The sequence below is a fragment of the Panthera uncia genome (assembly GCF_023721935.1).
Source record: "Panthera uncia isolate 11264 chromosome A1 unlocalized genomic scaffold, Puncia_PCG_1.0 HiC_scaffold_16, whole genome shotgun sequence".
Taxonomy (NCBI): Eukaryota; Metazoa; Chordata; class Mammalia; order Carnivora; family Felidae; genus Panthera; species Panthera uncia.
In genome coordinates this window covers 79,205,515-79,221,715 of record NW_026057576.1, presented here as the reverse complement: position 1 = coordinate 79,221,715, position 16,201 = coordinate 79,205,515, and the positions used below count along the sequence as shown (strand labels likewise).

Sequence of the window (16,201 nt, the reverse complement as noted above, 5' to 3'; positions counted from 1 at the left end):
GGCACCCCTCCCTTTACCTCCCCCCACCTTGGCTGGTACAGTTACTCAGACACCCAGTTTCCCAGCTCCTTCCTTCCTCTCCGGTCCTGTGGCTTCACTGAGATCTCCCCAACTCACCACCTCTGGAATGTTCCTGGAGCCTCTTCAGTGCAGGTGTGTTGATTACTGCCGGTCACTCTTCCGAACAGTCCTTGATTCTGGTGGCTTTCCGGCCTTAGTTCTTAATGTTTGTTTGCTTTTCGTAAATTTTGTGTTCTTCCTTGTTGTCATTTCTGTCCAGCTTCCCTTCCTCTCAGTTTCTAACATATAATCAGACTTCCTGTTAGATCTGCACTTGAGGACAGTGGCTGGGCATGCGTGTTTCCCCCAGGCAGTCCCCTCCCGACCCGGCCTCCATTCTAAACAAGGTTTCCTTTTATTAATGTTTGCAGGGGTAGGAGTTAGCAGTTCTTAAAATACTGTTTTAAGGGTGTTAAACACATTAAGTAGATGCTTTGCAAGTTTTGCACTGTGGAAGAACTTACAAATAAGGGGAATGTGAGGATGAACCCAGTGAGGCTGGAGCTGCCATGTGTTGTAAGACACGAGGGGTGTCTGGGTGGCTCAGCTGGCTAAGTGTCTGCCTTCCGCTCAGGTCGTGATCTCACGGTCTGTGAGTTCAAGCCCCGCGTTGGGCTCTGTGCTGACAGCTTGAAGCCTGGAACCTGCTTCCGATTCTGTGTCACCCTCTCTCCCTCTGCCTCTCCCCTGCTCACGCTGTCTCTGTCTCTCAAAAATAAACATTAAAAAAAAAAAAAAGACACATGAGATGGATAGTCACTGAAATAAACAGAACAAATTTACTAGGTAAAAAGCAATGGTGTGTAGTACATATTGGCAGTTTATACCCCGCCAGTGACCGTTAAAGGGCATAACATTTTCTATTGCCTGGTCACATCAGCTGGAGCATTTGCTTGTATTTCTGTTTCACTCAAGTTCTCCATCGTTTTTTCTTTGCCCACGAACTGGCTGGCAGTCACTTGCAGAATAGTAAGGTTTCCCAGCACTGGGCCTGCAAGGAGGAGGCGCTTTCTGCGGGGCCGCTCACAATGAGAGCTGGGTCTGTGCCACCTCCTGTGCTTTACTACCTGGGGACAAGATTTTTCACTTCTCTTTCCCACTTCTCTTGCCCGTTTACAGCAAGAACTTTTACTTTTGGTTTATTAATTATACAAAAGCCAAGTAAATCGTGGTTGAAAAGTGTAAGACTGTAAGTTTACAGAATAAGTGAATGAATAACATGCCAGAAAAATAGAAAACCATAAGCTTTCAAGTGAAATGTGTGCTATTGCGTGGAGAAAGAATCGAGACCCCCTCTCACCCAGCACTTGTGAAAATCAGTCCTTTCCTTTAAGGCACTTAGACTGCCTTTACTTTCTTGGTGTTTAAAATAATGCCACGAGTAGTGCCTGGGTGGCTCAGTTGGCTGAGTGTCCAACTCTTGATTTCAGCTCAGGTCATGATCCCAGGGTGCTGAGATCAAGATTCTCGTCCTTTGCCCCTCTTCCCCGGTCGCACGTGTGCATGTGCTCTCTAAAATAAAGTAAGTTATTTAGAAAAATAATGCCATTGAGGTGCATTAGATGGCTCAGTCAATTAAGTGTCTGACTCTTGATTTTGGCTCAGGTCATGATCTCACGGTTCATGAGTTCGAGCCCCGAATCGGGCTCCATGCTGACAGCACAGAGCCTGCTTGGGACTCTCTCTTTCCCTCTCTCTCTGCCCCTCCCCACCTGTTCATTTTCTCTCTCAAAATAAATCATGCCATTGAGAACATCTATACGTGTCTTGTGTACATCTCTGACAACTTCCTTTCCACAGATTCCTTGAAGTACTTAAACCAAGGCAGTCTTCCTTTTAGAGAGCTATGAAAAAGGAACTCTCATAAAAAAGAACCAAAACGTTTACTTCCTTGGAAAGCAGATTAACTCAAAACAGTTCCAAGTCATTTGGAGCAGGAGTAATTGTGAAAGTTCAGGTATGCTCATGTTCCCAGTGACATACTCACCTGTTGCTGTCTGGACGCTGGGGTCTGGGGTGGTGCTAACTAGGGCCTGTGCTAGTTTGAGAAATGAGATGTGGCTAACCAGAGCCTTTTACTAATGGTGGGAGACAGAACGGGAACTGAAAGCAACACAAAGATACTTCAACACATGTTACCCCATGACCTGCTCAGAGGGGATGGGGTGGATTCCACTGCACGACACCTGTTTACCCATTCACCTGCTGAAAGACAGTGTTGTTACGAATAAAGTGTGATGACTGTTCAAAACCGTGTCATTGGGCAGATGATACTTTCCTTTCTCCTGGGTAAATCCCTCAGAATGGAAAAGCTGGGTCATAAGGGAGTCTGTGTTTAAAAAGAAACGGTTGAATACTTTTCCAAAGCAGTGGCACTATTCTATATTCACATCAACAGTAACATCCTTATCAATGCTTGATATTACCAGCCTTCCCAATTAAAAGCAATCAGGATAGCCGCATCATTGTCACTAATTGTGACTAGTTTGCATTTTCCTGGGGGCTATTGCCATGAAAGTTCCTTCCATGTGCCTCATAACCACTCACCCATCTTCTTTGGTTAGTGTCTGTTCAAACCTTGTCCTAATTTGTTAAAATGATTTATTGCTTTTGAGTTCTAAGTGTTTGTTTGTTTTTTAATATAGTCTGGATAGAAATACTTCGACGTGTTGTAAATATTTTCTCCCATTATGCGGCTTGCTATTATATTTCTTAATAGTATCTTTCAAAAAGTAAGCTTTAAATTTAATTAAAATCTAAATGGTATTTCCTTCAGGCTTCATGTTTTTTGTGTTCTAAGAAATCTCTGTATTTCCCAACATCTTAATGATTTTCTCCTGTGTTTTCTTCTAGATGTTTCATGGTTTTAACTTCTACAATTGGGCCTACGATCAAGGTGTGAGATAAAAATCAGTGTTCATTCCTCCCCCGCCCCCCGATATATGACAGCTATTTGATAAAAAGACTTTTCTGAGCCATTAAGTTACGTTGGCATCTTTGTTGAAAGTGACGTGGTTGCATACAGGTGGGCATGCCGTGGCATTTCCTGATGCGTTCGGTTCATCTGCACAGACGCCACGGTGCCTCCGTCTCTAGCTTCACAAAAGATCTGGCAGAGTTCGGGAGAGTAAGGTCTCCAGCTGTTCTTTTACAAGTTGCGTTGACTCTTTGAATTTCGTAGGCATTCTAAAAGGAGTTTGCCATTTTCTATAAAGGATTTTGGCGGGCATCGAGTGTACTTATCACCTTGGAGAAAGTGGACGCGTTAACAACCGGATGCGGCTCTTCATTTGTTTTACTCTCCTTTAAATTATTTTCATTTTCAGGGGACATGTCTTTGTGCATAATCTGTAATCTCTCTCTCTGTATCCCACACATTTCTGGGTGCTACTGTGAATGGGGCTGTACTTTTAAATTTCATTCTCTGGTTGTTGCTAGAATGTGGAAAGAAATACGGTTGACCTTTGTTTAGCGACCTCTTATGACTTTGCTAAATTGGCTCATTAGCTCTGGTAGCAGTTTTGTAGATTTGATTCGTTCTACCCCCATGACCATGTCGTGTGAATAAAGACTACTAACTCCCTCCCATCTCTATGAGTTTTCTTTCTTTTTCCTGTCTTGGTGCAGTGGCTAAGACCTCCACCCCAGTCTCGTCCCAGCCTCCAGGCCAAAGCTTGCAGTCTGTTGCCATGTAACGTAATGTTAACTTAAATCTCTAGTAAATGTGAGGAAGTTCGTTTCTATTCCTAGTTTGCTAGGTGTTGTTTTTTAAATCAACAGTGTTAAACTTCATCAAATGCTTCTTCTATTGAGATGATTATGTTTTTATTTCTTCTTAGATTTTCAAACGTTCAATCAACCTTCTACTTCTGAGGAAAATTACACTAGGTTTTGGTGTATTGATTTTATATATTGCTGGACTCAAATTGCTAATATTTGGTCTATAAGTTTCTTGTCTGGTTTTTGTATTGGGGTAATGCTGGACTCAAAAATAGGTGTGAGGTATTCTCTCCTGGTTTTTGAAAGGCTGTGTAAGATTGGTGTTACTTCTTCCTTGAAGGTTTAATAGAATTCACCAGTAGACTCTCTGTTCCTGGGGTTTTCTTTGTGGAAAGATTTTAAACTATAAATTCCATTATTCTGTTTCTTCCTGTGTCCACTTGGATAATTTGTGAATTTCATGGCATTTGGCTGTGCCGTCTAAGTTGTAGAATTCACTGGCATAAACCGACCTGAGACGTTCTCCCTAGGATCTGTCACCATGCCCCTTCATTGCTGGTGTTGATAATAACGTTTGTTAACCTCTGTCTTTAACTGGTCCAGCTAAAGGCTCTTCCATTCTGTTGGCCTTCTCAAATGAACAAACCGCTTTGGATTTTATTGATTCCTCTGTCCATTTTCCATTTCTTTGATGTCTACTTGTACTATTTCCTTCCATCTATTTACTTTGGTTTTAAGTTGCTCTTCTGTTTCTGGCTTTTGAAGGTAGATGCTTACATCACTGTATTTAAACCTCTCCTCTTTCTAATGGAAGCATTTGAAGCCGTCAATTTCCCCGTAGGCATCTCTTTAGCAGTATTTTGTACACTTTTATATGTTGTATTTTCCTATTCATTCAAAATATCTTCTAATTTTCCTTGTGGGTTTTGACTCATGGGTTATTTATTTAAAAGTGTATCATTTACTTACTTTATCTGTTTTAGAATTACTGGCGTATTTATTTAGAAGCCAGCTGGGGCTGGCTCAGTCGGAGGAATGTGTGACTCTTGATCTCAGTGTTGTAAGTTGTTTTGTTTTCCCCACAGGGTTGTTAAGTTTGGGCCCCATGTTAGGTCCAGAGATTACTTAATATCTTCAAAGAAAGAGTGTGTTGCTTAATTTCCAAGCATTTAGTTATTAACAGTGCTCTTCCTGTTAGATTTTGAATTTTTATTTAGTATTATTTCTTAAGATTTCTAATTTAATTCCATTGTGGTCAGAAGACATATTCTGTAGAATTTCAGGCCTTTTAAGCATGAGACTTGTTTGATGTCCCCCTGTATGCCTACCTTGACGCATGTCCCCAAGCACTGGAAAGAATGTGCTGCTGTCGGGTGTAGTATCGTGTAATTATCCATAAGGTGGGTCTGTGTTTTTCCTGTTCGTCAGGTACGAGAGAATTCTGAAGCCTCCGACTGAACTCACGGATTTGTCTGTGTCTCTGCTTGCTCTTTCCAGCTCTGTCAGGTTCTGTTCCATGCGTTCTGATGCTGTCACAAGAGCCCGGTACATTCAGGGTTAAATCTGATGAGTGCCTCCTTTCTCTATGAAACAGCCTCTTCCTCTCTGGGAATACTCCTTGTCCCAAGGTCTACTTGGTGTTCGTGTGAGCACTGAGGAGTGCTTTCCTGATTGGTTTTCATGTTTTTCTATTTAAAGTGTGTGTCTAGTGTATGATGTGGACCTTGGTCTTAATTCTCTATCTGGGGGTGTCTGTCTCGTCTTTCTTATTTCTGCTCTTTATTCCCTCCCCTTACTTTCCTGCCCTCCTGTGGGCAGATTTCAGATTTATGCTGGAGGTCTCTCCTAACCGAGAACTGCACTGCAAATCTGTGATGTGCACCGACGTGCCCTTTTGTGGGAGGGGTACAAGTTAGGAATATGTTTGTATGCTTCAACTCACAACAACCCCATGAGCTAATAATAAGCACCTTAACTCCTTATAAAATATAAGAAAACCAAGTTTAGAGAATTTAAGTAATTTTCGTAGGGGCACCCAGATCGTGACAGAGCCAGGCTTTAGCCCCTGGTGCATCTGACTTCAGAACTGCAGCCAGGGCACCTGGGTGGCTCAGTTGGTTACGTGTCTGACTTCAGCTCAGGTCGTGATCTCACAGTTCGTGCGTTCGAACCCCGTGTCAGGCCCTGTGCTGACAGCTCAGAGTCTGGAGCCTGCTTCAGACTCTGTGTCTCCCTCTCTCTCTGCCCCTCCCCTGCTCACACTCTCTGTCTCTCAAAAATAAATGAATGTAAAAAAAAAAAATTAAAAAAACCCTGCAGCCTTTAACTATATCTCTCCATTGACTCTGGTGCCTTGAGAACATTCCATCACTGAGAAGCAGACCCAGCACACCACGTCCACTGTCAAATGCAACATCTCTGCTTTCTAAGGAACTGACCTTGATTCCTGCATCACTGGTAACAGAAACCCTTAAGTCTCCCCAGCTTTGCAGCCTGTTGCTTTGCCTTTATCCCCACCTGTACCTACTTTTACATTACGGCCTGTTCTAGCAAGAACACACCCATGCACACGCAAATACACATACATAAACACACGTGTGTATACACACAAACACACACGCAAATATACAAACACATACATATATACAAACGTGTGTACACACACAAACATGCACACATACAAATACACATACACACACATGCATGTGCCCCTAGGCTTGACCCCTCTCTCCCCTCTTGAGCCCTTTCCTCTGCTCGTTTCCTCATCCAGATGAAACCTTGCCTCGCCCCTGCCTTGCCCCTGCCTTCATCCCCCCCCACTCCCCCTCCACCACCCCCCCGCCACCGCCCTGCACCACCTGCAATGGCCCCTGGTTACTAACACAAAGACTGGCCATTTCTTTCCTCAAACTTTCCTCCTTGGTTCCTTGGCACACTCGCTCCCCCGCATGCCCACTCGAGCTCCCACACACTTGTTCTCCTGTATACCCACTACCCTGCACACTCACTTGAACTCACACTTGCTCCCCTGTACACTCACTCAAGCTCACACTTGCTCCCATGCACACCCGCTCCCCTGCGCACCTGCATGCCCGCTTGAGCTCATGCTTGCTCTCCCGCACACTCACTGGAGCTCACCCTCTTGCACACCCGCTTGAGTTCACACTTGCTCTCCCGCACACTTGCTTGAGTTCACGCTTGCTTCCCTGCAACTTGCTCAAGCTCACTCTCACACACCCACTTGAGCTCACACTTGCTCTCCCACTCCTGCACACTCACTCCCCCTCATGCTGACCCACTCACACCCCCACTGACACACAAGCCACTTTGGAATTCTATCAAGGCCAATGCAGTGAGCAGCATAATCACCAGGCAGTGGACTCTGTTGGGTCGACAGTATAGGTGTCTCAAAGTCAGAAATGTGCTCGTAAGTTAGTTCGCTGCGACTGTCACCCCACATCATAACTGAGGCTCCGGGGCCACCTCCGGGACGCCTGGACCGCCCCCTTCTGCTCACCTCCCGGCAAGCCAAGCCCCCTGAACCCTAGCACCGGTCACTGCTCTTCCCCTGTCAGGCCTCTTGGTTCCTCCCCTCGCTCCTCTCCCCTGCAGGTGATGCTGGGAGGCACCTGGACTTGGCCTCCCTGTCCTGGAGGCTCTTCCCGCACCTCCACTGTCCTCAACGCTGCCCCAGGCCCTGCTTTCCTGCACCCCACACCCGCTGGACGTCTTGTCACCTGGGTCCCCTCACCATGGGCCCGCCTCCCACTCCCTGCCACCTGCAGGCCAGCTGCCCTGCTCCTTGCATCACAGCTTCTCTGGAGCACACGCCAAGGGGGTGGACCTTCTCTCCAGGTCCCTGTCCTGGCTCTCCCATCTCCCTCTTTGCCCAGGCGCCTCCAGACACTCACACTTTTCACCCTTCTGGAGCCGACCCCAGGCTTGTGCCCTCTCCTGCCCACCCTGGGGGCACCCCCGCCTGGCTCAGGGGGCCAGCCTCCCCAGGATGATGCCCAGACAACTGCAAAGCTGCTGAACCGACTTTCTCAAAATGATCCCTCGGAGACCACCCTGCCTCCAGCTGTGGCTTTTCTCCTTTCTGGAAATGGCAGTGGGCATGTGCTACCCACACACATCCCTGCTGCCACATCGCGGTGAAGCTCATCCAGAGCACGTCCACCCTCCCCCCACATAAACTCTTTCTCTCTCGAAAAGAAACACTAAAAAAAAAAAACCATTGTTTAATGTTTATTTATTTTGAGAGAGAGGCAGAGCAAGAGCTGGGGAGGGGCAGAGAGAGAGGGACACAGAGAATCCAAACAGGCTCCAGGCTCCGAGCTGTTAGCACAGAGCCCAACGCGGGCCTCGAACCCACAAACCGTGAGATCATGACCCGAGCCGAAGTCCAACGCTTAACCCACTGAACCACCCAGATGCCCCTCAATTTTAGCTTTAGAATCACCCTGTTTGTGTTTTTTTTAATGTTTGTTTATTTCTGAGACAGAGACAGAGCACGAGTGGGGGAGGGGCAGAGAGAGACGGAGACACAGAATCAGAAGCAGGCTCCAGGCCCCGAACTGTCGGCACAGAGCCCAATGCGGGGCTCGAACTCACGGACTGCGAGATCATGACCGGAACCGAAGTCGGAGATGCTCAACCGACTGAGCCCCCCAGGCGCCCCTGTTTGTGTTCTGAAGTAGGGGGGAGTGTGGCACGTTCAGATGCTGCACAGATAAATGTGAGAACAGCCACTCCTCTTCCTCACTCAGGTTTTCTCTGTGCTCCTCAGTTACGTGAAAATGCTTTTCATGTGGATATTCTGTTTGCTATGAGGCATGTTGTCACTTTTTGTTGTTGCTGAAAACGTGATCTTCTGTTATATCATGACTTTCCTGCTAATTTTGTGTTCTGTTAAAAGCTTTGTTCTTTTTGTGGTCACAGCTTTTTAGTTGTTTCCCTTAGATTTCCTGGGCACGCAATCATTTATCCATAAATCCTCTCACCTCCTTTCCCATTTCACGGCTTCTCTCTCGTCTAAGTGTCCTTCCCTGCCCTCGTCTCCCCTGTCCCATTTGCTCCGCCACGCTGGCCTCTCACTGCAACAACACAGATGCTACCTGATCTGTGAGAGCGTGATCTGCTCGGTCTGCTCGGCCTGCCGGCCCCACCGGGTGCAGTCTGTGGTGGAGAAGGGTGCGATGGCCCATCTCCCGGGAGATGACTGTGACCGTGCCTGGCCTGCTGCTGGGTTCCTCTGTTCGCTGTACTGGTCACAAAGTTTAAGTCGCTAAAGAGTTAGGAGGAATGTGTAGTTCACACAGCACGAGTTTTATTAATGTAATTTTAAGGCCAATTAAACTAATTTTATTCAGAGTAAGTCTACATTAAATTACAATATTAACAATCTCTAGAAATAATGAACATAAAATTTAAGAAGTAGAAATCTATTTGGTCTTTGTAGACCACAAATCATAGAACTCACAAATGAAAATTTACAAATATAGAAATAATGAGGATACTTGAAGGGCGAGATTTTCACATGGAAACCCATAAGATGTCATATTTTAAACACGCATGTTTCAAAAAGGGAGAAGTTTTTAATAATTTAGCACAAAATCAAATTATATAAACTTGGTATATCCCAGAAAATATTGCTTTAAACACTTATACCATGATCAAAATTCCTTTGGTAGCTTTTAATCAAAGTGAAACATGCTATTATGTAAAATATAAAGTACTCTGAAATGTTACCAGAAAAGGATCTTTGTTACAGTTCACGGTACTGACATCGTCGGCCCCCACACAACCTCACCTGTACACACACAACATGAAACCAGGTGCCAACAAAATCCTTTAATCTTTTGACAAAACCACCTTCCCAACATCAGGACTCGAGTGTCTCCCGCCACACCTTACAGTGGTCACAGCGTGGACAACAAGCTTCCCTGCATAAGGCTGTAAAGCAAACCAAACTCTGTTAGAGCGACTGTACGCCATCATACAAATACTGCAGTCAGGAAACCAGACAGCGGTCACCTCGGTGCGAAGAGCAGGGGCTGCGAGACACAATCTTAGAAGAGTGGGTGCAATCACACTGCTCCCTGGACCCCTAAACAGAAAATTCACAAGCAACTCAGACGCTCGTGAGTTCACCGCAGTGAGCATGCCCCCAGTGCTGTCTCGGCAAGGAGGGGTCTCGCCGAGAAACCTCGCTCTGGGAAGTCTGTCATCAGAGTGTAAAAACATGGAAGATAAAGGAAACGGACAGATGTCGGTATCGACGTTGCATAACTGAGGAGTCAGTTCTTGACACTGTTTCTTCCTAATGCTCGCCAACGAAGGGCTCTGGTTTCCAACCTACATGCCCATCCACCAGGAGCCCCTGCCTTCAGGAGCACACCAGCCCACTCTGCAGCCCACGGACACAGCACGGAGGGTCTAACTGTGCATCTGTGATCACACGCACACACACACCCCACACCAAGCTGTCAGCTTTCTGCTACAAAAGCAACACCTTCAAAGGAACCTCTTTTACCCAATATCTTCTCGTCCAATCTCAAAGTCATTCTGCCCGAGCAGCTGCGACAGTTTAAACACCGAAAAGAGTAAGAGGAAGAACTGGAGGAAAGACACACGTGCCGCTGGCAAACCCCTAAGCTCTTCTGTGAAGGGTGATCTGAGAATCATCCTTTCCTTCTAATCCAAAAGTCTCCACGCTGGCTCAATCTCAGAAGTCCTGGGAACGGCACAGAAATGCTTCACCGCTCTGAAGATACATTCTAGGGTCTCGCTGAGAGAACACGGCTGGCCGACACATCAGGCCACGTAGTGGTACTGATTCGGATTGTCTTTGTCTCTCTCCATATAGTCTCTGTCTATAAGAGATTCAATTCTCTTTTTCAAATCTCCAGGCTAAAAAAGAGAAACGAAACCCCTCAATTATAGTGGCGGTAAATTTACAAACACGGGGAAACATATGCGCGAAGCAAGTAATTATAATTATATAAAATATACGTATCTACAGGTAAACTATTTATAATTATAACAAAATTATAAAACGAAGACAATCCAAGTCCTTCCTTCAGAGACAATGCTAACATGGCCTCTTGATTCAAGCACTCTCGTGTGAATTTACTGTCTGAGCAGGCTGAGAGGGAGGAGATGAAAACCCTTTTTTGCCAGCACGAACGAACGCATAAGCAGGGCACATCCTACTGGGTGGCACGTTTTCATTGGTCTGAAAGGGGAATCTGGTAACGTCTCAGGGCAGCTTCATCCTTTGCAAGGACATCTGTCCCCAAGTCCTGTATTTCCTGCATGTGCTGCTGATGTGTAACCACAGGTCCACAGATGACTGACACCATAACAAGCGAGCCCCGCGAGGACGTCTCTGGCTCCGCCGTGGTAGAAAGCACACTTATATTGACATTTATGAGCAAGCTTCTCCCTTCAAGGGCACATTCCATCAAAAGGCCTAACTTTCTATCGAGTGACGGATGGAGCATTCATGAGATGCAGTGAGACCCACGCGAGGTCCTGCCAGGGCAGAGCAGGCTGCTACAGCCACCGCATATGCCTCCCACTGGTCAGTGCTGTAACTGCTGGGCCTCTCGTCTGTAAGAGGGAAAGTGGGCGCTGGCTCTGGCCCGAGGGGGAAAGAAGGGTGTACACAGCAGGGCTGGGCGCCCACACCTGCGTGGCAGAGGACATGGCAGCCGCGTGCTCGCCCAGGGGAACACGGTGTCTGCTCACCCTGACTCCCTCAGTGAGGATGGAGGGCCGGCTGCTCCTCTGCCCAACGGGACCCCGCAGAACCAGGGAGCTTCACCCCACAGGCTCAGTCTCTGTAGGGCCAGGCCTCACGAGTCCCATACTTCCCAGGTGGACGCGCCTGTTTTCAAGAGCTCTTCCTAACACTTCCCTACCTGGTCAGTGCTCCAAGTACAGCCAGGGCAGAAACCCTCCAGCCTAGAAACACGCAGGCACAGGCAGGATTCAGGGTTGACTTTCTCATGCACAGAAATGAGGAGGTATCACCAAAACAGAAAATGCTCTGGAGCTTGTCAGTGCTGAATAAATGAGCAGCTAGTAGGACTTCCCTGCAATCACAGGGCATGACCTGAATAGCCACCCCACTGAGAAACCCCGCCTGGAGCTACAGCACCTGCCCTGGCCCCCTCCCCCTCCTAACAAGGTGTCAACAACGTCTCTGCCGTGGCAGATTTGGGGCCTCTAGTTCCTGGGACGGTTACAAAGAGCATTTGGGATAAAAACCCTACTGTCCCCACTTGCCAGTTTTTTGACATTTGGTGTGCACACACAAGCAGATTTCTGTAGTAAATGATCACCTGTAATGCAGGACAAATGATTCTAATGTGTTAGGAACTGAACATGCTTTTTCAATGTTCGGCGCAATACTTTAAGTTTAATTAAGCTAATGTGCATTTACCTTTACTGGAAATTTCAGCTGATTATACAATTCAGAAACTAGAAGGTTATGACCAAGAGTCTTTCTCATCTTCATTATTCTGACGATAGCAGCGTCAATCTGATATTGTCTGTCCTGAAACACTCTCTCAGTGGTGCTGGCTTGTTCCTCAATCTGCACACAGACACACACACAAGTGAAGTGTAAAGATACAGTTGGGTGTTATTTCATATTGTTGAGTTTAATGGGAAACTTTTTTCTTATTTGAGAGAGAGACAGAGGGAGAGAGAGAGAACACTCGAGCACAGGCAGGGGAGGGAGAGAACCTGAAGCAGGTTCCACACTCAGCACGGAACCTGATGCAGGGCTTGATCTCAGGACTGACTGTGAGATCACGACCTGAGCCGAAATCAAGTTGGATGCTCAACCAACTGAGCCACCCAGGCACCCCTGATAAGAAAATTTGATGCAGAGAAAGGCCAAACATTGGGTAAATCCTATTCTGTTATGCATTTTTATTTGTTCTAGCAAAACCTAGCTTCCCAAGAATAGCTCAACTTCAGTACCAAAGCTTGAAAAAGAATGTAAAGTTACATTCCCCTCATAAAAAAGCTACAAAACACTATCAACTGTATATAATCCTGGATTAGATCCAGTAGCACAGAAGAGAAAGCAGAATAAAACACAATAGCTACCAGAGTTTATTCCAGAAATGCAAGCTTTGCTCAGCATCAGGAAACCTAGGAATGGAATGAATTTCATCACAGTTGTGTTGAGGTCACAGCGATTATGTGATCTCTTGACAGACACTGCAAAGGCACAAAAAAACTGAAAACCTATCCTTGATCTAAAACAAATTAACGTACAAATAGCAATGAAAAAAACCCCACCTGAACATGATAAAAAGCTGTTACCAGAAGCAAAGCACAGCTCCTGATAACAACTTCATGTTAGTTAACAGCAACCTACTGGAGGCCTGTTTGATCTACAGGAGACAGGTCTGTGCCTGCATGTAAGGTAAGTGAGTTTCAGAAAAGGAGAAGCCACGCTTCCATCGCACTTCCAAAGGGATCCACCACCCCAAATAGGTTAATGTTCCAGGCACTTGAGATAAAAAAAATCAGGAAGTGAAGAAAAAGCCTGGTAGCACCATTATTTCATACAAATGTGATTTTCAAAGTTCTAGCTGCGCAGTAAGAGAACAAAAGAACTATAGCAAATTGGAGCAGACACGTGGTAATTATTTGTAGATAAGCTACGAATCCAAAAATCCGAGAAAATCAACTGAAAAACCATCAAAGCCAACGAGAATTTCGTGAAGTGGCTGGACACAGGAAGAGTACACAAGGGTAAATGGTGTTAATATATACATACTGGCAATAACTGGTTACACATGTAAACAGAAAAGATCCCCTTAATAGGTGCCAGCATTTTATTGGCCCTTCTTGCTTAAAACCTTCAGTGGCTTCCCCAAATTCTTCATAGCTCTGACCAGTCTGTATATAACCTGTCTGTGGCCTGCCTCCTCAGGCCTCACCTGGCTCAGCATGGCCTTCGGTGGGAAAGCCTTCCCTGACCCACGGTGTGGGACTGTGCTTTTGTCTCCTACCTCAAGTGTAGTAAGTTAAACAATGTGTAATCATCTGGTACCTGTCTGCTGAAAGTTCCTTGAAACCAAGATTTATAAGAATAAGTTATTATTCACGGATGAATTCTCAGTGCTTCACAGAGGACCTACGCCTTAGTAGGTGCTTAATGAGTATTTGTTGAATCATCTAATAAGAAATATGCCAAGACTTTTAGTAGAAAACTCCCATGAAGAGAAGAGACTTATATTTATATATATACACAGATAAGAATCAGATTTAGTATAGCCAAAATGAAAACTGAAAACTGTGTAATGCACTTTGAATAAAAAATGTTAATGTTCTTATTTGGAGGGCAAAGACACAATAAAATTATTCTCAAACTTACTGGGAGAATAAATTTATAGGAATGGGTAAATTAACTAAAAGAATTTGGGTCCTGGATATGAAAGAGATCAATAGAATTTGTAGAAGAGAATTTAAAAACTGACTCGTAATATGTGAATTTAATATATAACAAAGGTGACAATTCAAATAAGTTGTCAGAGAACGGTATTTTCAATTCAGTTTTAGAACAGGAAGAGTAGTTAGATTGCTTTTTGATATTAATTTCTACGTTGCTCAAAGAAAAACTTACATGTAAAAACTAATAGAAAAGTACAAGTAATTTTAAAAAAAACATTGGGTTAGGGGCACCCGGGTGGCTCAGTCAGTTAAGCATCCGACTTCAGCTCAGCTCATGATCTTGGGTTCGTGAGTTCAAGCCCCGCGTCGGGCTCTGTGCTAACAGCTCGGAGCCTGGAGCCTGCTTCGGATTCTGTGTCTCCCTCTCTCTCTGCCCCTCCCCCACGCTCTCTCTCTCTCAAAAATAAATATTAAAAAACAAAACATGAAGAATTAAAGATCAGAAAGACATGATGTGCATAAGCTACTCAATGGCATAAAGATGCTCAAAGAAATTCAATCTAAAATGGCAATGAACTATCTGTGCCTGTAAGAACAGGGCGGGCAGAGGGAGGGCTGGCCCTCTTGTGAAACCGGACACTGAAATCTGGGAAGATCTGTCAGGCTTCCATTTGGAAAAGAGTGGCCAGACTAACAAAAGTCCACATTCTTTGACCCTGTAATCCCAGGGCAAAGATTTTATACTGAAGAAACAAGCTAATAGGTACACAGGATGTTTAATGTAACCTTATTTCCAGTAGAGATCGAAACCACCTGAATGCCTTTCCCCAAGGGTGCTGCCGAGCTCCTGAGGGACACAGGACCAACTACTCTGCACCCGTGAGAAACCAAGTCCTGACATGGAAGCAGACCCACAGTAACAAGACCAGACTGCACAACGGCACATATAAATGCCATCTGCAGAGTGATCCCATTACAGAAAAAACAAGATTAGACATTTACACCACAGGAAAAACCTGCACGTCGAAGTGGCAGTAGAGGTCATCTCCAGGGGACAGAGGTGACAGTCCCACTTTGAAATAAGCACACCTGGGTGGCTCAGTCGGTTAAGTGCCGACTTCGGCTCAGGTCATGATCTCACAGTTCATGAGTTCGAGTCCCGTGTTGGGCTCCGTGCTGGACAGCTCAGAGCCTGCTTGGGATTTTGTCCCCCCTCTCTATCCCTCCCCTCCTCGTTCTCTCTCAAAAATAACATTAAAAATAAAGTAAAAGCACAAAAAGAATGCCTGTTTTCCCATATACTTGCCGACTCTGGATATCATCAAACTTTTAAACGTTTCCCATGTTGACAGATGAAAAGTGGAGTATTATTTTATTAAAGTTTTTACTTATTTGAAAGACCGGGGGTGGCTGGGTGGCTCAGTCAGTTAAGCACTGACTTCGGCTCAGGTCATGATCTCGTGGTTTGTGGGTTCAAGCCCTGCTTCGGGCTCTGTGCTGACAGCTTGGAGCCTGGAGCTGCTTCGGATTCTGTGCCTCCCTCTCTCTCTGCCTCTGCTTACGCTCTCTCTCTCTCTCTCAAAAATAAACATAAAAATTAAAAAAAAAAAAAAAAAAAGCGCACGCAAGTGGGGAAAGGGCAGAGAGAGTGAGAGAGAGGGAATCCCAAGGAGGCTCTGTGGGGCTTGGACCCATGAAATCATGAGTCTGCTGCTCGATGACAGAGCCCCCCAGGCAGCCCTGGGGTATTATTTTAACTTGAATTTAAAAAAATTACTGATGAGAATGAACATCTTTCATATACTTACTGATCTTTTGCATTTCTTTTTGTGTAATCTGAACTTCTTTTCCCACCAGGCTCCACCTGAACACTTCCAGGTAAGGGAGCGACCACGCTCGACTGCGGGGGGTGAAGAAGCTGTGACGCTGCCCTGGTCTTGTCTGAATGGGTTGGTGCCTTTAGGCCTCTCCTCATTTACATGCCAGGGCCCACTGCCTCCCC

The 16,201-nt window shown here is 45.6% G+C and overlaps 2 protein-coding genes across 2 annotated transcripts in view; one reads left to right on the top strand and one right to left on the bottom strand.

Annotated features, from left to right (window-relative positions):
• PCID2 (PCI domain containing 2) overlaps positions 1–16,201 on the top strand; it is a 129,106-nt gene that overhangs the window by 48,603 nt on the left and 64,302 nt on the right. The window lies entirely within an intron of this gene.
• CUL4A (cullin 4A) overlaps positions 9,270–16,201 on the bottom strand; it is a 46,330-nt gene continuing 39,398 nt past the window's right edge. The window contains exons 19-20 of the mRNA XM_049647254.1: positions 12,230–12,382; positions 9,270–10,692 (exon numbers count right to left, since the gene is read on the bottom strand). Of these exons, the coding sequence (XP_049503211.1) occupies positions 10,597–10,692; positions 12,230–12,382 (249 nt within the window). The 3' untranslated portion in view covers positions 9,270–10,596. The remainder of the gene's footprint in view (positions 10,693–12,229; positions 12,383–16,201) is intronic.